Source organism: Protomyctophum bolini (genome assembly GCF_963924005.1).
Source record: "Protomyctophum bolini genome assembly, chromosome: 13".
NCBI lineage: Eukaryota > Metazoa > Chordata > Actinopteri > Myctophiformes > Myctophidae > Protomyctophum > Protomyctophum bolini.
This window is the reverse complement of record NC_137874.1, coordinates 20,995,272-21,020,444: the sequence shown is the minus strand read 5'-3', so window position 1 is coordinate 21,020,444 and position 25,173 is coordinate 20,995,272. Positions and strand designations below refer to the sequence as shown.

Sequence of the window (25,173 nt, the reverse complement as noted above, 5' to 3'; positions counted from 1 at the left end):
GAGTGAAGCACAGATTAATTGTGAGAGATATCAATCGGTACAGACTGTACCAGTATAGGCTACACAAGCATTTTATGGCACGTTCATTAGGCCACATTCAATGTACCATAACACATTTTTATTTCTCTGCCTCATATGGCATACATTTGGCACATAATGTTTCTCTTGGCACTCATGTGTCTATATAGATCAGAGGTTCCCAAACCTTTTCATGTCAATTAAGGCCTCCAAATGATGTGTTATTAGGCTGCAGACCGACCCCAATTTTAAAAGATTTGGTGCCAACCCCATAAGAGATTTGTCAACACACACATATCAGATCTACAAGCTCACAATGCATCGGGTTGTGAGCTTGTAGATAAACAGGCCTGTACACAAATAGCCTAAAAACAATATAGGGCTCAAGTGTTTAAACTATTCCACATTTTGCTAAGGACCCCTGGAAGTTGGAACCCCCTAGGACACCTGGGGGTTCCCGATGCCCCACCTTGAGAACCAGTGGTGTACTGCCTACAATTCAAATGACTTGTAAAATACTGGTACCATCCCCATATGCTATGTACTCAGATGAATTGAAAAACGTGGACCATTGTAAAGTGTGTAAATGCTTTATCATGGTTCTTCCACAAAGCAATTACAGTTTTTGTACTGACTTTGTTCTAAATGTATACCCATTCTGCAAACTGTGAGAAAAAAGCCCAATCAATCCATCAATGTAACTTTGAAACATCCTGTCATACAAATAAGTGAGAATTATTTGCTTTGTCATTTAGCCATCCATCTTGCCTCACGTGTTTCTCTAGTCAGTTTCTCCCCCCAGGCAACAACAACAAGCACCTGTGCATTAACCTTATGATGACCCCGTGTGTTATTGCTTCTCTGTAAAGATAAATCCCGATGCTCCTCAGTGATTCACTGCCTTATAATGCACTGTTTGTATTGCCCATAAGTGCCCCCAGGTCAGGAGGGAATGGGGTTAGTTTTGGTTTTCTGTTTGATTTGGCTTTACTTTGTTTTTCCAACTTCTTTATTTTTGTTGACACTCACACTGCACTTGGTGGTGCAGCAGCAGCATTTTATAGGTGGCAATATTCTGAAAATTTCTGTCACCATGCCCATTCAGGTTTTATGCCAAAGTCCATTTTGGGATTTGCTTATCTTGATTAAATCTTCCACTTAGCTACTTTGAATCAAATGTTCCTTTACGTCCATATATTTGAAATTTCTGGCAGACATCTAGCATACATCAGACAATGCTGCATGCCGCTTCAAATTTAGCTCAATAAGCATGTAATTGGTGGTCAAGACAGCGTATCCTCAGAATGCGCGTTCATGTCTCTCTCACACGCTCTCTTTAACCACAGGCGCTCCTCCGACATACGCGGCGAGCTCTGTCATATTGCTGCCCCGCAGTAAGCTTGATCACTCTGAGATAGATCGCATTCATGCGTTTAATCAATCCTTAGTAGCCTATTCCTTAATCGTTATGATGATAACAGTAGATGGGAAAAGTCGAGCGGAATAATGTTGCGCTGACACTAGAGGAAATGTAAGTAGACTCACTATTCTTTTTTTCAGCTTTGTAAGGCTAAAGATAATTAGCTACCCGGTGAGAAAGGGGTGTCAACTGTATAGTCTCTCTGTATAGTACAACTTGAGCGTAGGGCAGATGTTTCCTGACAAAACCATGGGATAAACTTAATAGATTTAAGACATAGCATAAGAGACGTGAGACGTGTTATAAATAAGCAGTTGCGTGCATGGTGTCACCTTGTATCCCCATAGCCTACACCCTCGCAGTGTGTTAATGAATGATTTTTTATTAAACCCAGATGTTCAAGCACTGATTTTGGTTTTCTATCAAGTCACCAAGAACATCGAGATAGTTTCTGACAAGGATGGAAACATATAGCCTTCTGTAACTTAATAAAGACAATTGATTCTATTTGAGTCATATAGGCTGGATATCCCACAGACTATGGGTATGTAAATTATTATGAAGTTGTAAAATGTGAAAATTAATCATCTCCTCCATGCTCAACTTTGAATGATGACTAAGAAAAATTAGAAAACAGGCCAAATGTTTCCTTTCTGATATACTTTATGCATTTAGTTTATGTACTCACTCACTCACTTCTGGTGTACACACACAGTGACACACAGTCAAAAATGTCAGTGTTCATTTAACACTGATTCACTGAGAGTGGAAAAATGTCCCATTGCAGTTGGACCCTTAAGGCTATATGGATCTATTTGGATCAGTTACTGTCTGGGGATAACAGAGGATTTTAGGCTACGTAACATGCGTGGGGTCCCATGGAAATCTACAAAAGTATCGTTTGGCAGAAATATTTGGCCATTAGGCTGTAATGTTTTTGTATTTAATTAGAATTTTCAAATTAAATAGCTGGGAGAGCTGAATCATCCCAAGTGTGGTCTATGTTCATATAGAGTATTTCGATTAATTAATCTTCCAAAACAAAGAATAAGTCAGTGTGGCTGACAGCAAGCTAGCCTTGAAGTTATTCTGGCAGCATATTGTTTCTGATACGAGCACTGCATGCATGGATGGAAAAAACACAATGACGGAAAACATTTCCATTGTGTTTTGGCAACATCCTGAGCATTCAATGGTCATAAATGATGGGTGGGTGGAAGACCTTCTGTTGCACTTGTGTGCACTTCTGAACCTACTGTATACAGTAGCAAAGACAAAGGCAGAAGAAGACACTGCTGTGGATAACACAATTCTAGCTGTCCTGTGGCTCATGTGGTATATAAAAGAATGCACACTTGCTATGCTTGTAATTTGCTATGTAGCCAACATTGTGTTGAGACGGCCATTATAAAGGTCACAGGTCACCTGCTTCATCATCATCGTATGTCACTTTAGACAAGTGTCAGCTATTGGCATGGGCGATAATGACATTCAAATGAGCCTGTCACATTACATTAGAAATTACCGTCAGTAATGTGACCGTGATGCAGCCTTTAAGACCGTGAAAACACAACATTTTAGCCAGTGGTTCTCAAGTGTTGTCCGGGGACACCCAGGAGTTGTTGAGGGGGTTTCCAGGGGACCCCAGTAAAATTTGCTAGCACCGTATCCAAATCAGTTTAACTACATTAACCCTATATTTCATATTTAGGCTATTCAAAAATAGCCGATCTGCGTACAAGCTCACATAGCATTGCAATGTGACACGTGACACACGTGACGTGAGCTTGTAGAGCTGCTATTTTTGACCTATGCACAGCTTTGTGTGTGTCTGTAGCACAGAATGTGATGATTTGATTAGCTGATGTAGGATGATAAGAGCACCCCTCACTTCACACAAGTGAGGGGTGACACTTTTAATAAAGATCACACCCGTGTGAAGTGAGGGGTACATATCATATATTATATATATATATATTGAAATTATTTATTTGGAATACCCCTTGAGATACAATATCTCATCATATGCATCATCTCATTCTCGCCAATCACAATTTGCGTCCTCACTTATCAGTCTTCACTTTTATCTTCAATGTTTGTGTTTAGACAAACCCGGAAAGCTGGGCATAGCCAGAGTAATATAGTAAGAGAGTGGCGACACTAGCATTGACTCTCATTGTAACCATGGAATGTGGAAGTGCTCATTCTATCTCAATGGGATAGTTCCAATGTTTGGAATATAGCCCATAGCACCCTGCTTTGCGGCGCGATCAAAGCGGGGCGCCACTCTCTTACTAGATTACTCTGGGCATAGCGCCCCTCAAAAATGTATAATAACTCAACTGTTCTCTAATTGGGGCCCCTGGAAAAAATATTTTAATACAGGGGCCAAATAAATATCAATTTGGGGCTCATTGACATGAAAATGTTTGAGAACCACTGATTTAAGCTACGTATATCATGATAACTAAACTGGTTATCCTCACTGTGTCCTTGTTGATTCCCAGAGCTGTGGGATGGTGGATGAGGAGGGTCATGTGGTGTAGGAGAACTCAAGAGGCAACGCCATCGGGATGCCACAGGGTTCTGTCTCACTGCTGCCATTCCTGCTGTTATTCACAGGATATGGTGAGTGCCTTACGTTACCTGAAATAAACACACACAAACGCACGTGTGTGTTCCCTAAAATTAGATCAATTTAAACTTCTCTTGCATGATTACTATGCAATCTAAGTGTCTTTTCTTGTCTGTCAATTGAAACTTGTGTTGTAATATAGTAAAGGCGTAGCAATATCTAAAAATACTGTATGCACCTGTGTTACAAACTCAAATTGGTGAGAAAGGTTCAGCTATAAATGGAAAGGGGGGGGGGGGGTGGAGGTAAATGGCAGGTCAGTCTTTTCCTGTGCCTACACCCTCCTTTGCTTTGTTAGGATGTGAGTAACACAACAGTATCTGAACAATGGTGTTTAAAGCAATGCGTGGCATTGCATTGAGATACAATCACGTATAGGCCGCAGTACTTAGTAAAGAGAAACAGGAAAACAAATAGCCTTGATAGAATGGGTGTATACTTAGTACTGCCTATTAGACTGTTTTATCAAAGCGAACACAATCCTTAAAGCACAGAAAAACCTCAGACGATATAAAATGAGCAGTGTGAGTCAAACTTTAAGATTTCTGTAATTGGATCAATCTAAACTGTGTAGTCCCTATAACACACTGTATTTTAAGTATTCAGTGTGAGAGGACCTCAGTGGAAATAAGTCTTCGGACTTTACTGTGAAATCCTTGAATCGCTGATTATAATGTTTTATTATGATTGCTTTTCTAAATTCAAATCAAAATGGTTCTCAATGTTGGGTCTGAGTAAATGGACCCTAATGGGTCTTTAACTCCAAGAGTGTACAAATGGAACCAAATGGACCCTTACAGGTCCAATTGGTTCCATTTGAGCTGGATCTTGTGGGTATCTTGTCCGTTTTTGTTCTATGCTTCTAGTACAAATTGCCCAGTTTGGACAAAATAAACTTGACGTTTGTGCCACAATGCAGTGGTTAATACATTATTGATAGTTAACTCTTAGAGTGGGTCCATACTTTGGTTCCATCTGTACACTCTCAGGCGTTATGGGGGTCTGACTGTGGCCTAATGCATACCAAACTGGGGGTCCTTGAAATGTAAAAGTTTGATAACTACCGTAGCCCTGAAATGTGTCTCATTGTGTGCCTGTGTGTCCATTCAGCCATGGCAGGGCTCAGCCTGTGGCCCTCCCTCCACGTTGCCCTCAGTAACGCCAGTGTGTTTGTGGACTACAGCACAGAGCGCAACGCCACAGACGTCCACGATGTCATCCTCTCTCTGGTCGACACGGAAACCAACACCACGCTGCTGACCAGAGCCCTCCCTGACAACCAATCGGAGGGGAGGGTAGAGCTCAACTGCTCCTGCTTCCTGTACGCCGGAACATTCCGATTCCATCTGAGGTGGACCAGCATAGCCACAAACGCTCGTGTTAATGGGTCAGGGGACAGTAGCACGGACACCACCACCTACTGGTGGAGTCCTGAACTGCAGGTGCAGTGGCCCACTTTTCACATAGCAGTGGAGAGGGCTGGAAACCACTCAGGATCTTTCCAAGTAAGACATTGCATTATTATACTTTACACTACAGTGTTGCTATGAGGAACACTGTCTGATCGCTAAAGCATTTGATGTTACTGCTTCTACTGATTGCAGACCATTTACAATGCATTGAACTGAACATCCAGCACTTGGTGTGAACGGCAGTGTAGAGTTGCACAAAGAATGATATAGGGCTGAAGTGATTAAAACAAGGGAAATACAACACTCATGCCATATCATTATTGACTACAAGAACTAAGTGAACTATGTCATGCCATGAAATATATTTCATAGATCTGGATTTGTTTCCATAAAAACTATGCTCTGGCTCGGTTTCAGATATGGTTCTCAGAACCGAATCACTATTTGTTATGATGACCCCCTTCAGGGGTGGTTCTGGTTCTGGAAACTTAAACAACAACAACAAAACATCACAGAACGTCACAGGTTCTGGACATTTTCAAGTTACCATACATAGAAATTACGTAGAAATGACTATCCAAAATACCAATAATAGTCTCATATCATGATATGGATATACAGATAATAAGCCCTAACTCCATCCTTCTCTCTCCTCCCACCAGGTAGGGATATCCACCAATGAACACTTCCAGGGCTGCTCATCCGTCCCAAACACCGCCCTCTTCCTGGAAGTCAGCTACATGGAGTACAACCAGATCGGCAGAAACAGCATCGACAAGGTCCGAGTCCGTACGCGCCACCCGATCACAGCCGTCCGATCTCAAAGCGTCCAGCTGCCCTGCGCCTTCCCGTTCACGGAGAAAGACTTCATACGAGTGGCTTTGCGGTCCCCGCACACCGCCCAGGAGGTGAAGAGCTCGGGGCCGCTCTACCTGTCCCGTATCTTCTCCTACAAGCTGCTGGTGGACAACGCCAACACGTACAGGACTGGGTGTGAGGGAGCGATGACCATCAAGCTGGTCACCCCGCCCTGCGCTCACATCAACGGGAAAGTGTTGCTCTATCAGGACGGAGGGGTTGCAACGGGGGTCGTGGGTCTGTCCGGGACGGGGGCAGGGGGTACTGCATCCGAGGAGCCCCCCTCTCCGCCGCTGGCTTTTAATTGGCTGACGCAGGGGGAAAACGAGACAGAGTTTAACTGCTCTGTGTTCTACCCAGGAAGGAATAAGTACTGCTTTCGGTTTGTGTTTAACTTCAGCCGCTCTCCAAGCCCAGCACAGACCTGCCTGGTGGTTCACAGAAGCACAGGTGAGATTCAGCATATTGGCCATTATTTTCCTTTATGACGACATCTGTATTAGCAATGAGCAGCTTTTTGAAGGAATCAACTGAGTGCTTTTCTTAATGCCAGTGTTAAGCCCAGACCACACCAAAGGGTCGGGACAAGACTGTTTTTACGTTCAACCACACCAATGCAACTCATTGAGTTGCAATGAGTTACATTGGTGTGGTTGACCTTAAAACGGTTTTGTCCCAAGGATTCCCTACCGGTGTTGGTTTGGGCTTTAAGTTTAGACCATTCCACAGAGTGGGAGCTACGACTACAAAAGGCACTGTTACCTTTAATGTGACAGTCAGTTCTCCATTACGCCGGCTGGCACGTAGGGCTGCAACAAAGTTTCTTCACTTGCAACTGTCTTTGGCCATCTTTAGTGGCGTTCAGTTAGTTACTAAATAATCCTCAGTTTGATTGGTTATCAATCTGACTACAGAGTCATGGGGCCCCTGGCTGCCCTGGAGCGTGTGCAGTGTGAGCTGTGGAGAGGGGGTGAGAGAGCGAGTCCGCGAGTGTCTGCTGCCCTCTGGTGCTGGAGGGCTGCAGTGCACAGGCATGGTGAAGGAGCAGTCTCTATGCTCCCTGGAGGAATGTGCGGGTCAGTGGCTTATTTTCTTTACTGTCATTTTTTGTTGTTTTCTTTTTCCCCAGATCCATTGTAATTTACATCCTATTGTGAGATTTTAATTCGGTTATTTTTGCCATTTCCATTTTGTCTATTCTATACAGATTTGATGTGTGTGCCAGCTTTAACAAAGAAGAGATTAATTAGGCTATTATTTTGAAACGGAATCAGAGCTTTTTACACGATTGTCTGTCTTCCTACCCTCAGTTTTGCCCCATCCTTCCCCATCCTTGCCCCCCGTGGCTGTCAGTGGTTCTCTGCTAGGAGGTAACCTGGTGGCAGTGATTGGGATCTCCCTGTGTCTGGCCGTGATTCTGGCTACCATCCTGGTCACTGTATGGAGAAAGGTCTGCCAAACCCCACCATGCAGCTCTGTGCGGCGAGGATCCATGCATTCCCCCGGAGGACGCAAACTTTCTGACGAGGCATCAATCTGCGGGCACAGCCTCCAAAGGCCCAGTCTGTCAGACAGCCAGGGACAACAAGGCGGGCTGGAGAAAGAGAGGCTGTCCCTCGCGTGTCAGCCTCTTTCACAGCCTCTGGTTGTAGCTCTGCCGCAGGATCCAGAGAGGCTTTCTCCCTCTGGGCAGAAACTGCTTCCACCTATTTTTGGGTTGGTATAGAATCTTGGCTGTATGTACACATATACAATACATATACCATATATATCACACTGTGCAGAAAAGTACACTTCAACACAAACAATTTTGTGTTTAGCACATGGATGGCATTTGTAACATCACCTAACAGTCTTTTGGTAAACCTCTCCCGCAGGTACCGCCTGGCTCAGCAGCAGCTGAAGGAAATGAAGAAGCAAGGTTTGAAGGAGGCAACCCTGCTGTACCACGTCTCCTCCAGCCCCGTCAATGACACCCTGCTGGAGGCCTCGGCCTCCCCTGCACACTCCCCTGCCCCTACCACCCCCATAGCGTTCTCTGCATCTGCGCTGTCCGCCAGCACCTCCGTCCCGCTGGACCTCCAGGAGGAGGGAAATCTCAGTCAATTCCGTATCACCGCACCGTTCCCCGAACCCAGGACGCTGATGGTGACTTCTAGGTCCACACCGGACAGGTTGAGTCCCAGGGTGGAGCTTGTCCTAGTGCCCAATGTTCCTGGTTTTGGGCCTGGGGGGAGCTCAAAACGACATGAACGCACGGCTGACTGGGTGGAAATGGTGGAGAGGAGTGGGTTCGGAGGACTTAGGGGAGGGAGAAGTGAGACGGGAATTGGAAACCCCCATCGGGGGAATCAGAATTTTCGCCGGGCTTCTAGTTTTAGTTTCAATGACCCCAAACATCAGCCACCACCCTCTGCCACCTCCAGACAGTTCAGAGAGAGGAGCATGACCCAGGTTAGCTATTCAAACTTAAAGCGATAATGAACCTTGGATTATATGGCTACCTGGGCATGGTTTAAGTGCAAATATAAATCTGTTGCTTCTGTGACTGAGGAACCAGATAAGTGGCATTTGCATTCACTGTCATTGGAAGGACAAACGTCTAAAAATCGTTATTGCTCAGGTTATTGGTGACCTATTGATTTCGGTTGTGCTAGCTAGAGAACTTCCATCAAGGGTATTATAATATGAATACACCCTTTTAACATACCCTAAAATAACATTATAGTATCAGTATCTTTATACTAAAAGTGTGAAAATATTTTGACTCATATCATGCCCAGGTAGTAGCTTACAGCCCACGGTTATACACAAGTTCAACCAATCACCTTACCTTTGCCACCTACATAGTACGTCGCATTACTTGCTAATATGTAATTCAGCATGTCTGTAAACTACTGACCTATACATCTGTTCACCTTGTCCTCTCCAGGTGGCTTCCCGGACCCTCCCCGAGGGAAGCTGTAGGACCAAAGGAATCAGGGAGAATGCCCACTTCCCCTCCTACCCCATTCCAGAGCAAGGTGTGTCGGAGTGGCCCAGCACCAAATCCAGACCCAATGGAAATGAGCTGCGAAAGCCCTGGGTGGATATGCCTGGGCCGTGTATCAACGGCCAGGTCAAACACATGGGGACAAGCACTGCAGCGGTCTCTGTGCCTGATCTGCACACTAAATCAATCCTCAATGGCACTGGGGAACGAGCAAGGCGACAGAGTGGTGGGAATAGAGGTGGAGGTGATAGCGGTGGGGCCGGAGCTGGGGGGACCTCAGGGATCGGTGGCCCCCCTGGTGTGGACCGCCTCCTGGGTTTGGATCGCACAGAGCGGGCCGAGCAGAACTGGAGTCGCCGCGGCCCGTCTCCCATCCAAAGGAACATCCTGGCCCGTAAATTGAAGGAGGCCCAGTCCTGCACTGCTGCCCCCGGCCACATGGGGCGCCAGCGCAGCTCTACTTTCAGCATAGCGTCCTCGGAGAAGAGGAAAGGTCGCTGCCACTCTATGGACTACAGCAGCAGTGGTGGCTCCCCCTATGGGCTGAGTGAGGCCGAGCAAAAGATGATGGACCTGGACCTTTCCTATAGTGGGTGAGGACAACTAGAAACAACACTATTTAAATGTAGAGACATTATGAAAATGATTGTGTGGGGGAACATAATACTGTAAGTATCTTTCTTATGCTCTCAAAACAACCACAAGCCTATAACACACAATGTACAGTACACATGCTGAGGCACACTAATGAAACAAAATCGCTCTCTCTGTTCCGGGGGAGAGGGGGGGCAGAGCAGCTCGCAATTCATTTTCAATGGGAGTCACTGCAGGGTTTCACAGAGCAGCTCTTGAAAATGAATCTCGAGCTGCTCTGCCCCCCCTCTCCCCCCGGAACAGAGAGAGCGATTTCGTTTTAATAGTGTGCACAGCGCCATACACATCCTTGGGGATCATATGGGATTGGGTTGGGATTTTGGGAGATCGAACCCTATGGGGTAATTTTAGACGTATGAGTTCTATAGTTTCATAAAATAAATCCAAATTGAATTAAAACAAGAACCTATAATTATTTTCATTTTTATACCCGATGTGCCAAGTAGGCTACATTTAGTTATAAAGAAAACTTCTAGCAGCCTCAAAAGTCAAAACATACTGTGTATGCAAAACACTTTTTAATCTCTCTTATTTGGTAAGATGTACAATAAAGCAACCGTAAAACATTCACACCCTCTTTGCACCTTTTAACATTTTAAAATGTTTATTTGTATATTTATTAACCACGTTTCTGTTGCTAAAATATACATACAGTCACTGTATAGTGTAGTAAATTAGTGTCACAAAAAGCATCTTTACACCACCAGACAGACCCATTGAAAGTAATGACGTAATCATGTGGTTCATGCATCTTCATCAACACCCATTATGAGAATTCAATGTCTGGAACTACTTTATAGCAGTAAAAAGATTAAAGGCACTGGATAAACTTCTCTATTATTTACAGCTCAGAAACCGTTCGTCAGATGAAGCTGACAAAGATGTAGCAACATCAAAACGTTAAAAAGAATATCAGTTACTGTACTCCTGTGCCTTGGTGGAACTCTCTCTGCACTAGGTTACCTGATGGCAAGTGTTACTTTGCATTGGTCTTGTTTCGTCATCTCTGACGAAACAAGACCGAGACTCTGGGCACACCTAAATATTTGTTGTTCTTGCTATGCATAAAGAAATGCCATACATTCCTAAATGTATTTTACAAAATGGGCCAAAGAAATTATTTGGGAGAAAATATGTCACAGCGACATATTGATATAGTGATAAGATATTGTTACATAATGTATACATACATTTTGAAACAAATGTGATTTCTTTCTTTTTCTAGTTCAACAAATGTTTCTTTGGCAACAGTAATATAGCTTTCACTATGTTAGTGCTATATTCAAGGTCTTGTGCACTTTTAACACCAGGGGCCAACAACGAATGTGTCTTTGGCCACTGACTGTCCGTGCTGGGCAGGTTGTGTGTTCACTCTGTAATCGAGCAAGGATAGAGAGGTAGGTAAAAAACAGGGAGAGTGAGTGTTTCGTGCTCACTGCAGTTCTCGGAAAGCCACGCTGTGATTGGCCAGTAGTCGAACAGCCACAGAGCTTGGTTGAAAACGCAGAGGTCAAGGCAGTGACGTATCATGGCCACAAAGCACCACCTGAACCTGCGCACAAAGTTGTGCACTCCATGGGCACAAATACATTTGCATTGTGGGTGTGGAATTATCTCAAATAGATTTGTCAAACCCACAGGCACACTTAACGACTTACTTTCAAATGAACCACTAGGGAAAACAGCCGAAGTTCAATGTACTTTTGACACCGTTTATTTATCAGATTTCTGTCCAACAGCGATGATACAGAAGGGAAGACTATTGTGGAGCTTGCTCTTTCCTGTGTCATTATGATCACATGCTCACACACTGTTCAGAGACAATTTGAATGTATAGTTTAGGAGGTGAAATCATCTGTCCACTTTTTACTACATGGTTTTGGATTCCTTTCTACATAGTAGCATAGTAGAGCCACAGTTTCCAACAGCTCCGTTTGGAACCTCAATATCTATCTACGCTACTACGCTTTAGCTCCGAGATGAGGTTCCGTCCTGTGATATCCCTGCAGAGGTCGAAATGGGCTCTAGCTGCGTCGAGCCTGTCCACAAACAGTGGATTAAACCCTTTTCAGAGTATTGTTTCCAAAAAGTAAACCTATCAGAACCGAGATACAGTTGATAAATGAATGGCCGGCACGTAAACGTTTTAGTCAGGGGTGAAACAACTGCTTAAATCAGGCTTTAAATAAGAAATGTGTTCTGGTCAACCCCCGTTCGCATGCGCAGTATTGCTTCCGTAAGATTGCATTGGGAAAACTAGGGAAAACATGGTACTGGCTGACAAACAACTGCTTTGTAAGCAGTTGTTTTACCCCAGACTTAAAAGTGCCGGCCTTAAGTTTATCAACTGTATCTCGGTTCTGATATGTTTACTTTTAGGAAACAATACTGCGAAAAGGGTTTAATCCACTGTTTGTGGACGGCTCGACCCCATTTCGACCTGTGCAGGGATATCACGGGACGGAACCTCATCTTTGAGCTAAAGCGTAGCAGTGTAGATATTGAGGTTCCAAACGGAGCTAGTTACCAATTGTGATAATATTTCGAACAAACACCAGGGAGGAGCATTGTTAACGAGATGCTTTTTGTTTTATTGTTCAATCCATATATCATACTACTACTTTATAATTCATGTGCATACAATGAAATGCAATATACAAAAGTATATTTATATTTTTATATAAGCTTATGTAGGTTTAATTTAGCGATGCAAATGAGGGGTAAATAAATGAAAATAAAACATACACAGTATATAACATGTAATGTCCTCATTTCTCTGATTTATAATAATGCACTCTGTTTCATATCGCAAGGGTTACACTCAACGTGAGATCTAGAAATAAGACTATTTCAGTCATCTCCTGCTCCACTTCCCATGCCGTCTAAGAACACCAGGGGGCGCACCTTCATTGTGGTGTGTCTGAGGGAATACCAAAGGCCCTTCCAGGTCCCCCACACCACCCCATTATCCAACTCGCCCTTGTAGTCTCCACCACGGTAGAACTTCCCGTTGAGGTTTGCAGCATGACATCTGTAGGTAGGGTCACATTGTACACGCAGTGAGCTAGGCATTCATAAATAACAACTGCTGCACAGTATCTGATTGATAGCAAAGAATTCCAAGATACATATCATTCCCAAAAGGTGCACAACAGGATAGAAAAATCACATTCCAATTGGTCAATTACATAAAATAAATTACAAAATGAACACCTGTGCAAACAGTTCCATCAGACAACACTGCCATCAGGGTTTTGTACAAATTGATCATTGCCAATGGGCTTGATTCTAAGTATCTCACCTGTTATACCACCAGCCAGCCTTATTCTCCTGGGCACAGCTGCCTTGGATGTAGCGGTCATTATCCTGTTAATTATCATACAACATTATAGTCGTCAAAACAACAAGGTCCATCATCAACTTCATCGTTGCTGGTTCCACAGTGCCACTCGGTGCCAGGGGATATTCCTCACTCACTAACCTGGTCCCTGGTGCTGAACTGCATGCCACTGAGGCACCCAGACCACTGGTCCAGCATGCCCGCTCCTCCCGTCAGAGCATCTCCTGCTCGGCCACTGTATTGCCCATACCGGAGACGGTATTTATCCTGGATGGAAGGGTTACAAAAGCAAACAGTGGTGGAGATTGAAACTTTGGAGGCCGTGAGACAGCTGTCATCTAAAAATAAATGACACTTATATAATTAAAAGTCATTACTACAGCTATGTAAGTGGATATTGTGCACATTTTAAACGCTACGCTGAATACATACAATATTGAAATTTATTTCAGAAATTCTTTACTAAATGCAATGCATATTTGCAATGCACGCCTTCCTTTCATTTTCTCATATATTTATCCGACTCATCCATCATACAATAATAACAAAACAGCAGGTTAATAAGGTTAATAAATTCAACAAATTAAGGACCTCTCTTCAAAAAGGCATCACATTTTCAAATAACTTTCTACTTCAAACAATTGTGTCTTACCTCCTCATTAGAGATCCTGAAGTCCTCATAAAAAGCATGATTTCTCTCACCATTCCAGTCCATCAGTTCGATCTTCACAAGGTTCTTACCTTCAACAACAAAAGCAAACAGAATGCCAGATGTACGGTCTGTACATTCTCCAACCTGTATTGTTGGTGCACTTCAACACCAGTTCCACTCACCATTCAAGAGGATTGAGAAGTAATATAAACAGTTTATATTACAAAGAAAACAAGGACAATCTCAAGAAAAATTGCCAATAAGAAAGGAACCTTCAGTTAGCAGAGTGTGAATATGTTCGTTCCCCAGCCAGAACTCATCGTTCCATTGTTTAAAATCACCAAATCCATCTCTGTAGTCCACCCAGTCCCTAAAATTAGAAGAAAGAGTTATGTATACCAAAAAAAATCTGTAATCTGTATTCAAACTCAGGCCAGCAGGCGAGGTGTTGTCTGTCCAGAGGCAGACATGGGACCTCACTTTGCTGTGTTGAGAGCGAGAAGTGATGGAGTGACTGATGTACCTGTTGAAGTCCACTCTACCATGGCGTCGTCTCTGAAACACAGTCCAGCCTCCGCCATCCTCCATGTCACAGTAAACCAAAAACGGCTCATGGTTCACTCTGGGCCTGATCCGGTAGAAACCACTCTGTGGTCTCACTCGGTCGTACAGCTCAGAACAATCTAGAAAGATTTTATTTTAAAAGTATAGATTGAAAAACATACACAAATAATCCAGATAATAAGACTACCCCTACAGTGTCTTGTGCGCCGCTTTACACCTTATGACTTTTACAATTTTGACATTTTGAAAATAGCCGATCTACATCGACACATGTGAGGTTGCAAGAGAGCCCTATTGTGCATATTGAAAGAGAGTTGAAATGTCACTCTGACATTCTCACCTTTGTCATAGACAACTATGTTTCCTGCAGGTGGAAGGGTCACCAGCCCAGCTTTGTCATCACCAGTGACATTGCTGGTGGGGCCAGAATCTTGGCTTGAGTCCGAGTCCGGGTCATTGCCAAGCCGAAGGGGGAGGAAGTATTTGTGTGTTTGCAGATGTTCAATCTGCCATGACCCAATCAGGAGTTTGTTTTCCAGTTTATGAATGCTGCGTTTAATATCTGCAAGGTCACAGTCCTAGAATTAAAAAGATATATATAATATATGGTTATATTATTATAACAGATGAACTGTTTATCAGTTAGTCTATCAACTTTAATTTAAGACACAATGATGATAAACTATACTTTACTTTTTACGAACAGGATAACGCAAAATAAAAATAAAACATTAGTAGGTCCACAATCTCCACATACCGAGGGCTGTAGGGGTGTAGAGGCAGTTGAGCACACAAGGGCAAGCAGAAACAGCACTGACATGACGGCTACGAATTAGTCTCTTGCACAACATCAGTCTGAAAATTACGAAGAATATATTTAAAAGTATGTTTATGAATCAAATAAAAACATTGACAATTGTATTAGTAAGGAGAAAATGGCAAATACATTCTCACGCAGGCTGCCTACCTTCATTCCATAAGTCTTCTTCTTTCCATTTTCTCCAGGTGTTTCTATCACAGTGTGTTCTTATTTTCAGTATTATTTATAGGTTGGGCAGGTTCTGCATGGTCCACATTAAACCCAGTCAATTGACCTCATCACACGCTGAACTCAGATCAGTTTTTAGGAGCTCATCCCATACCAGGCTTGATGATTGTGGGAGGGGTAACATGATCCCAGATCTGCCCATGGACACTTGTGTCTCATGTGTGCAGAGGTGTTTAAAGCACACACTCCAAGTCTCCATTCCTTTCATACCAGGATGAGTATGTAGGCTATTGTGCAAACTAAGGAAACACAATAGAAAATCTTTCATAGTAGGATATAGACTATATCGTTTACACTGTATGTGCACTAGTTTGTGATATGGACTTATGGAGGCAACCCCCATCACAGCAATAGGGAATGCAATGCAGATGTTATTGAAACCAGATGTGGTCGATGAGAGTAGCATATAGGCTGGTGGAATATTTACATAGCTACTCCAGATATTTTTTGCCGAGACACTAGAAAGATAGAAACAATGCGCTCTGGTTCTGTGTGCAACAGAACTTGATGTGAAAGTGGTAAAAACCCACCCAACGTCTGTGGGGGGGCGAGTGAATCACAGTTGTGAGAGGAAAAGGCAGAGCTTTTTATTGAGCTTCAGGAAGTTAGAGAAACCGCTACGTTTGCAGATTGAGAAGAGAATGGATGGAAGGGTGGTCAACCTTTGAACCGCGTTCCTCTGAAGTCACAAGACAATTCCCTCGTAGAATCATATTCACGGATGTCAATAACTGCGACGGTACGATCGCGGAGTGGGAATTCAGAACTTGTTTTGGATGCTTATTTTGGCTTACATCGGGATAAACAAAATTTAAGGTACCCTTTCGTCCCAGATCACAGATGAGCCTAAACCCGAATGGTTTGTAGCCTACTGGTGAATCTCCCTCGACTTAAACTTAAAGTTACTTACTCATCTTTCTTTTTGTTTGTAGTGTGTAAGCGATTGTCCTGCTTTGTTAACCCGCTTGTAGACGTGCAGATCTCTTTCTTGTTTGTCGTAAACAGCGTCATATCTGATTATAATTAACGACACCTGCAATGCAAACATGATCTCATACCTGAGAGCAAATCGTGTGTGTGTGTGTGTGTGTGTGTGTGTGTTGCTATAGTAATGTTGATGAATTGGATTGATTTAAACTCTCTAGACTAGTACACACTTTACAGTCGATAATACTTTCTATATTCATGTTATTTTATCAGTTTTTGATTATTGCAATCTTATTTCTATTTAAATGTAGCATGCAATCTGTCAGTGGGATGCTTGCACTTGCACTATAGCCTAGTATGAAATACTCTTTTGAAATACACTCTGAAGTGTGTGTGTGTGTGTGTGTGTGTGTGTGTGTGTGTGTGTGGGCGCGTGTGCGCGCGCGTGTCGCAGCGTACGTGAACTTCATGTGTGTTGATGAAAGTCAGAGCAATTAATGAGCAATCACTTGTTCTCCTTTTCACAGGTTCTGATTATTGAATCCGGAGAAGCCTTTGAGACCACAGTGAGGAGAGGAGCAGAGCAATAACACACAGAAACCATGTCCTCTGTCCATTTCAGTCCTGGGTCGGATTCCACCGATGTTAATGGGTATGTATGTACAAAGAACAAATATTACCAGCATGGTCAACCTTTACTCTGTGTCTGGGTTTATATGAGTAATACATTTAGAATGTTTTCCCAGTATCATAAAATACATGCATCTGTACAGTCACATTCCAAAGCATGAATGTACTGTAGGCTATAAGTATCAGGTGCACTGTTTTACCTTCCATTTCCTTATCCCGATGCACATACATTCATACAAAGTCACAACTTGTCTAATAAGAAACTGTAATAATAATATAGGCACATATTTTACAAAGACTTGTCTTCACTCCCAGAGTTACATTTTATGGCTCTAACAATTTACGTGTCTATATCCTACTGTATCCATCAATCTAGCATCTGATCTACTTGTCTTGAATATTTTTTCGACATTAGCATAAAAAAGATTGATAAGATGGACGACGCTACAGTGGAGATTGATGATGGGAAGGATAAGAGTGTGGAACCAGACACACTGTACCAGTAAGTTAATTCATTCTGAACTGGAGATCTCAAGTTTCTGCTCAATATTTGTTCTACTACTACAGAATACCTATTCACTTCCCCCCCCCCCCCCCCCCCATAATTACAGTATGTCTGTCTGTCTGTGTCTCTGTCTGTTTCTGTCCCCCTGCCTGTAGTAACATCCGGAAGAAGATAGCACCTTTTGTTATGTCCTTCGGATTTCGGTGAGTGATAAAAGGTGGTGTGTGTGTGTGTGTGTGTGTGTGTGTGTGTGTGTGTGTGCGTGCGTGCGCACACTCTTCATATATATCATAGTATCGTATATCATAGTCTTGGGTAAATGTTGTCGACATTGCTGATGCTAATGATCCTAATGTTGATAGGGCTGACCTGTGTGTATTTTCATTCATTCGTACAGTATATTTGGTTTGGTACTGATCATAGTGGACATCGTGCTGGTGATTGTAGACCTGTCAGTGCCAGACAGCAGAAACACATTAGAGCCTGTGTCCCTCGTCATCTCATTCTTCTTCTTTACCGACGTGCTCCTACGTATCTATGTCGAAGGGTGAGTAGAATAGAACTTATTTTATTTGTATTCAAATATTATTTTATATTTTATTATTTATGTGTCCATACTAATGTTCATGATAAAATACCACCATTTTCTTCTACTCAGCCTGTGTCTCATAGGAGGGCTGTGGGCAGTTCAGAAACCGTCCACTAGTGACATCATCGTTAGGAAGATTTTATTTTCTTAGAGAGAGAGAGAGAGAGAGAGAGAGAGAGAGAGAGAGAGAGAGAGATGAATGGATGAAGTTGATGGGCTGTAAACATTACCAGATGAGCCTGTGTCAGCAACAAGACAGCTTCTAATGCTGATTAGCTTTTAAACAGGAAGTTATGCACAGGAAGTTGGACAGGAAATGGACATTGTTGCTTTTTTCCCTCCGAAACCACAGTATATCTTTGTCTATGTCTATTGTCTACCCTTTAGACTTTAGAAAAACTGTATTATAATGTTTTGTGCTTTTATTTTTTTAGAACTAGAAGCGGTGCCCGTTGGGCACTCGTTTACTTGGAACAATGCAAGTTGGAAAGGCATGCCCCACCCAGTTATTATGTCTGTCCCTTTTATGCCCATATATGGAGTTATTTGTCAGGCATGCCCAAATATGGATTCTATTCAGATTTCAGAACATCATTGTGATGTCAGAACAGGCCAGCTCCATATGTATATATTAGGGTTAGGTTTTAATTCAGGTGTTTAATTCAGTGATTCAGGTTTTACGGTTTCTAATGTGGGCCCTGGGCAGAGGCTTTTCTGGACAACCGTGGGTCAGACCCTAGGTTTTAAAAAGCTTTTTAAAACCCACTTAAAAATCTTAAAAAGCACTTTGAGCTTCTTGTCTTTTGTATGAGAAGTTCTATCGAAATAAATATTATTAATATTGTGTTTCAGGTTTAAAGTGTACTTCAAGTCCACGCTGAACATCATGGATTCCTGTATTGTGGTCATCACTCTGGTGGTCACTATGATCTACACCTTGTTTGACATGTCGAGTGCCAGTCACATTCCCAGGTAAAGGCAGTTACATGTCGAGTGCCAGTCACATTCCCAGGTAAAGGCAGTTACATGTCGAGTGCCAGTCACATTCCCAGGTAAAGGCAGTTACATGTCGAGTGCCAGTCACATTCCCAGGTAAAGGCAGTTACATGTCGAGTGCCAGTCACATTCCCAGGTAAAGGCAGTTACATGTCGAGTGCCAGTCACATTCCCAGGTTTATTTAGCGAATGCAAAGTCCTTAAGCCAAGCGGTTGCCTCCTGGTCTGCTGTATAGAGCACCGAAGTCTGACGTCACTTTCAGTAGAGGGCGTCAGTCCCCAGGTTCATGTATTTGTTTAGTTGCATTAAAATCGCCATAGGAGGATTTTTAGATTGCTTCATATAAGAACTGTGTTTGAAATGTCACCCCGGCCGCTTCACTCATATGGATATGAAGAATCAACTGACTGAGAGAAAACGCTAATGTTACTGCTAGATTAGTTAGATTTTCGCTAGAAGCAGACTGTATCATATATGAGTGACTGACTGTTGCAAACGATACAGAGACACCTCCCTGACAATAACGCCGAGACAGCTTGTTTATTTTTGGACCACAACGCTTATAGTAGACGATGTTAAGATCACCCCATGTTATTCTCCATAGAGAAATTACTTCCGCGAACCAGGGGAATCGAAGGGATGAGCGAGTTACGTCAGGACTTCGGTGCTCTATTGAGGGTGATTAATCCTCCTTCCAGTCTTTGGAGAAGACAAACTTCTATGATGTGCTCCATAGTTTGCTCCTCACCACACACACACAGTGGGCTTGGGCTACTGCCCCATTTGTTGCCACCATTAGGTTAGTGACAATGGATCAGCGTTCACGTCGCGTCCTCCGTCAGTACCCGGGCTCGCCCGGGGAAACTAATGATCCCACCAGCAGACTAAATTCTAAGAGACGACGCCTGAGAGCCAAGTCAAAGAATCCTAGTCACAGTCCCAAAGCCGACAAACATTCCCAGGTAAAGACAGTTACATGTCGAGTGCCAGTCACATTCCCAGGTAAAGACAGTTACATCGCTCTTTAGTTACTGATAATTAATTAATTAATTTATATAGCACTTTTCTTGTATGGAAATGCAGCTCAAAGTGTTATACAGTTATAGCAAAAATGTTAAATCACATAAAAGAACTAACAGCAGCAGAAAAGTGCTGAACGATACAGAGAAGCAGAGAAGCAGCAATCAATTACAATGGCAACAAAGATGTAATTGTTTAATGCCATATATTACATGAGATGTGAATTAAAAGCTAGGTTGAAGAGGTGGTTTTTGAGTGGTGCAACCATAGGGTGCAGCACTCCAATGTGTGCCTCTGGCTGGCTGGCTGCCTGTCTGTGTCTGTCCGTCTGAGCACGGAAATAGCGTTATAGCGTTTGTTGAGTCATTTCTCAACCGTTTCTGACGTGGGGCAGCTCACCGGAACCGGGCCGGGACCCTGGTCACTTTCCTGTGGGTCTGGAAGTTCCAGGGACCGTCCCCCACACAGAGTTGCACCACTCAGTTCACACTGGTGTGATTTTCTACTCACACCTAAAGATGTTGACTGCAGGACAGGTATCTGGGAGATGGTGCTACTTGGTGGTCAAAGATTGGATGAGCCACAAGGCTCAACTATGCATGACTCTAGGTTGTGTTTGTTTGGAATAGAGAGTATATACTCCATAAAGGTTCAAGGTTGGACTTTATTGTTACATCTTGTGTACAGCTACATAAGAGTAAAACTTAGTTTTGTTTGGCTAACGTTTTCCTTTGCCCGGTTTCACTGGTTCTTATCAGTTCGTTCATGTATCTGATTTTTCGGGGAAATAAGCTTTTTTTGCAGTCTATTTCTAGTGGCTTTGAGGCTGCAAGCTGGTCAAGCATTATTTACTAGCAATTGAAAGTGAAGAGAAGTATAATCACTGATAATAAAGTTTGAGATAGAAAAGAATGTGCCGGTATCTCCTAATGGTAACATTCATTCTGCACTCCCCAGGGTGGTGTCGTTCCTGCGTTTTCTGAGGATCCTCATCTTGGTGAGGCTCTTCAGACTGGCTTCTCAGAAGAAAGAAATTGAGAAGGTCACCAGGAGGATGGTGAGGTCATTGCTATGGAAACATAAGCTATTGTGAATACACAGTAAAGTAAAAATAAAAAGGAAGGAATAGTTATACGACGTCATATGTTCAGTAAATCCACTTTGGACTAAAGTGAATGTGTATTTTCTCCATTTGCTTCCTAACTATCTTTATTTGGGGACCCCTTGTTGCGCCCTCAATGACATTGAAGGGGCAACAAGGGGGTCAACACGTTGAGAACCAGTGGATTATTGAGCCTTTGTTTCCTGACAGGTGTCTGAGAATAAGCGGCGCTATCAGAAGGACGGCTTTGATCTGGACCTTACCTACGTCACAGGTCATATACTACATGCACCGTTTTGATAGACAAAGCAAAACAAAAACTACCGGTATATATTAATAATTGATATTGATTATTGATGTATTTAAATAGTACTGTCTTTGTTTTCTCTCCAGACCGTGTCATCGCTATGTCTTTCCCGTCTTCAGGGAAGCAGTCTTTCTATAGGAATCCCATCGCGGTAAGAGGTTACTCAAATGCTTGCTCTTTAGTGATTGATTTTAATCTTCATTTGTTAAGGACTGAAGAGTACTCCATAGCTGCTCTTGAGGTCAAACATCTGGATGAATGTTAGGACATTGTCACAGGTACATACGGATACAAAGAAATCGGCATAGGGGTTTAAATCTGCCCTTTCTCCCGCTAGGAGGTGGCCAGGTTCCTAGACGCTAAACACCAGGACCACTATAAAGTTTACAACCTCTGCAGTAAGTTTGCAATCCTCTCAAACCCTGAAGAGTTTCCTGAATGCTTTGTGCTAAAGTATACATGGTATGTATGTGCTTGATTTACTGAATGAACATCAACACCTTATCACCTAAAACTGGAGTATGAATTTAGTGTTAATGTATCCATTTATAAGTGTAGAAAATGAATGTGTACAAGAGTTAAATAACACAGGACTTTACAGTGCAGTGTGTCTGTGTGCTTTACTATAATATATATTGTTTCTTTCCCAGGTGAGAAAGGCTACGACCCCAAGTTCTTCCACTACAGGGTGGAGAGAGTATTCATTGATGACCACAACGTCCCCTCCCTGGAGTGAGTAGTACTCTGTGATGTGTCACTCCTATGACACCATTTCAAAAGGTCTGGTTTGAAATCTTAATGTATCTTGTATCTTGTGACTGGAGACCTGGCCTTGGATTACACACCCAGGTCTTCTTTCACTTGCCTCACACGTACTGTCCTGTGCTCTCAATAAAATAACTGAAAATGCACTCGAAGAGATGTTACACTCACACCAGCATGCTGTAGGGCTAAACGTTGACCTTGTACTGTGACCTTTACCCTTGTGTGTGTGTGTGTGTGTGTGTGTGTGTGTGTGTGTGTGTGTGTGTGTGTGTGTGTGTGTGTGTGTGATAACCTGTCTCAGGGACATGCTGAAATACACAGAAAACGTGAGGAAATGGATGTCTGCCGATCCAACGAATATCATTGCCATTCACTGCAAAGGAGGAAAAGGTAAAAGATCAAAGCATCCCATAAACTGTAACAGTCATCATCCAGTGGTGGTTTGAACCCTCAACACCAGAGATGGATCACTTTGAATAAAAAGTTCCTGTTGTGCATTTCAGTCTCAGTCTGCCCTCTAGTGGCTAAATCCCTAATTGATAACACTGATGCTCTAACTTCTTACAGGACGCACAGGAACATTGATCTGCACATGGCTTATTGATAGTGATCAGTCTGAGAGTGCACAGGTAGGACTCATGATTCATTTACGCTCCATTAAATGTATGCTCCATTAATGCATCAGGCCTTTTTTCTTTTCTTTTTCTTTTGTGTTAACGTAAACGTATACAGTAGACAGTAGTCCATATCCCCAATGAACAATGGAATGGTTAAAATTGTACGTTCAACTCTGGCTTTGTCACCCAGGACAGTCTTGATTATTTTGGAGAGAGGAGAACGGATAAGAGTCAGAGCTCAAAGTTTCAAGGAGTGGAGACACCCTCTCAGGTACGAGGAGAACGTTACTTTTTTATATTGATCATGAAATGAAATCTTTCTTACAGCTAATTTGATGCATGTCTCTGAAACGGTCTGGATAGTGTACCATGGTAATGTTGAATATTGAAACATTGTTCTCACCTCTTACACAGAAGGCCTTTAAATTGAGCAAGGGGCAGGAGTTTGTGCAACTTGCTGAGAGCAAGCTATTAAATGCCTTAAATGCCTAATCAACCACCAGATGGGGATGTAATGTTGGTGTGTGTTGCTGTATGTGATTCTAACCACAGAGCAGGTATGTTGGCTACTATGAGATCATGAAGACAAAGTTCAACAGGCAGCTGCCTCCACCTCAGAACCTTAAGGTCAAGAGCATCCGCATCCACTCCATAGCAGGTACTGTAATAATAAGAGCCACATCAATATTAATAATTATTTGTATTTGTGAATACATGCTACATGATTTTTTGAAAACATAAATGTTTGCGTCAAGTTTCATGCAATGGTCCATTGTAGGAAATGCCCTTTTTTCACTTTATGTAATATTTCTGTTTGCTTTTTTTGCTGTTGCTCAGGTGTGGGCAGAGGTGATGGCAGTGATCTGAAGGTGAAGATAATAGTAAGGAAAGAGCTGGTGTTTCAGGGCGTGTGTGCCAAGCAAGATAACTGCACAGTAGGTCTCTCTGCCTCTCTCTCTCTCTCACACACACACACACACACACACACACACACACACACACACACACACACACACACACACACACACTACCCTCAGGTGTGAATGTATTGATTATTTTTTGTGTTTGTTTGTCAGGTGTTTCCTGATGTGGGCAGCAACGCTGTGGTGATCAGCCTTCAGAACGGGCCAGTTGTACAAGGAGACGTGAAAGTCATGTTTGAGTCAAGTGCAGTGAGTCCTTGCATTTACTTTACAGTATAGAAAGGTATGTTCACCTTTACAGAAGACTGTAGATATAATGATATATATATTTTTTAATCACCCCCAGGGTTTACCGAAAGGTTATGAAGACTGTCCATTCTACTTCTGGTTCAACACGTCCTTCATAGAAGACAACAAGTATGCTCACGCACAGGCGACTTCGCTGATTTGATACTGGTTCACAGAATATGACTAAAAACACTTTCCAGCATTTACAATTTACATAATCTGGTCGAGTTTTTCTCCAGCCTACTGTACATACTGGAGGAAAACGACATAACTTTGTACATACAGTACTTTGTATACATACTGTACATGGCATATAAGAGCTTTTCACCACAAGATTCAGGTTAAAAATCATCAAACTCGATCGAGCTTGAAAGTTCCGGACTATCCTGATGTTATTTCCGTTACAGATCAAGCGAAGCTTTCACATTTTATTGATGATGGCAAACAGTGTTTATTGTTCTCCCTCTGCATGTTATCTACAGGTTGTTCCTCTCCAGAGAAGAACTAGACAACCCCCACAAAGCCAAGACCTGGGACCTTTACAAGGAGGACTTTGGTGTCACAATGTTATTCTCAGAACCTGAATAAACAATTGAGATGGTCAATCAAGAGGCGTATCTTCACAAGTTACCATGCTTTTTTTAATTTACTGACATAATTGGTGACACCTTTTGTATATACTGGGATATTCTGAAAACATCTGAATAGGAAATCAGAATCTCAACCATGGTGAAAGCATAATAATGAACATAGGGCTGTTTTCAGATTCATGCTGCTATTGATAAAACCTACCTTTCCGCAGCCCTCATTAATTTCTTGAGTCGTGAACTGCTCTGAAGCAACCACTACCAGGAGGACCATTGTGAATTAGGTGTAGTTTGACTCATTACATTGTACTGAGAATTAGAGG

At 42.7% G+C, this 25,173-nt stretch overlaps 3 protein-coding genes across 6 annotated transcripts; 2 read left to right on the top strand and 1 right to left on the bottom strand.

Moving 5' to 3' along the window:
- Positions 1-1,404: 1,404 nt before the first annotated feature.
- Positions 1,405-10,160, top strand: thsd1 (thrombospondin, type I, domain containing 1). The gene is made up of 8 exons (XM_080780009.1): positions 1,405-1,549; positions 3,946-4,066; positions 5,184-5,578; positions 6,148-6,793; positions 7,258-7,419; positions 7,654-8,059; positions 8,221-8,797; positions 9,276-10,160. The coding sequence occupies exons 2-8, from the start codon at positions 4,012-4,014 to the stop codon at positions 9,930-9,932; spliced, it is 2,898 nt and encodes a 965-aa protein (XP_080636135.1). The 5' UTR covers positions 1,405-1,549; positions 3,946-4,011; the 3' UTR covers positions 9,933-10,160.
- Positions 10,161-10,337: 177 nt separating this feature from the next.
- On the bottom strand, positions 10,338-15,639 carry fgl1b (fibrinogen like 1B). Its single transcript, XM_080780060.1, has 9 exons — positions 15,513-15,639; positions 15,303-15,400; positions 14,886-15,123; positions 14,505-14,664; positions 14,254-14,351; positions 13,982-14,070; positions 13,471-13,596; positions 13,291-13,355; positions 10,338-13,020 (listed from the first exon to the last, which is right to left on the bottom strand). The coding sequence occupies exons 2-9, from the start codon at positions 15,363-15,365 to the stop codon at positions 12,840-12,842; spliced, it is 1,020 nt and encodes a 339-aa protein (XP_080636186.1). The 5' UTR covers positions 15,366-15,400; positions 15,513-15,639; the 3' UTR covers positions 10,338-12,839.
- A 510-nt stretch (positions 15,640-16,149) lies between these two features.
- tpte (transmembrane phosphatase with tensin homology) lies at positions 16,150-25,064 on the top strand. Of its 4 annotated transcripts, none has more exons than XM_080779421.1 (19): positions 16,150-16,332; positions 17,048-17,172; positions 17,566-17,652; positions 17,811-17,858; positions 18,053-18,202; positions 19,097-19,216; positions 21,219-21,318; positions 21,574-21,637; positions 21,757-21,821; positions 22,008-22,068; positions 22,321-22,402; positions 22,737-22,825; positions 23,003-23,064; positions 23,243-23,323; positions 23,605-23,710; positions 23,890-23,987; positions 24,129-24,224; positions 24,322-24,392; positions 24,746-25,064. In XM_080779421.1, the coding sequence occupies exons 2-19, from the start codon at positions 17,123-17,125 to the stop codon at positions 24,849-24,851; spliced, it is 1,536 nt and encodes a 511-aa protein (XP_080635547.1). In that variant the 5' UTR covers positions 16,150-16,332; positions 17,048-17,122; the 3' UTR covers positions 24,852-25,064. The 4 variants fall into 4 exon arrangements, with proteins under 4 accessions (XP_080635547.1, XP_080635548.1, XP_080635546.1 ...); XM_080779422.1 differs by having other exon boundaries at positions 16,150-16,409; XM_080779420.1 differs by having other exon boundaries at positions 16,150-16,452.
- Positions 25,065-25,173: the final 109 nt, after the last annotated feature.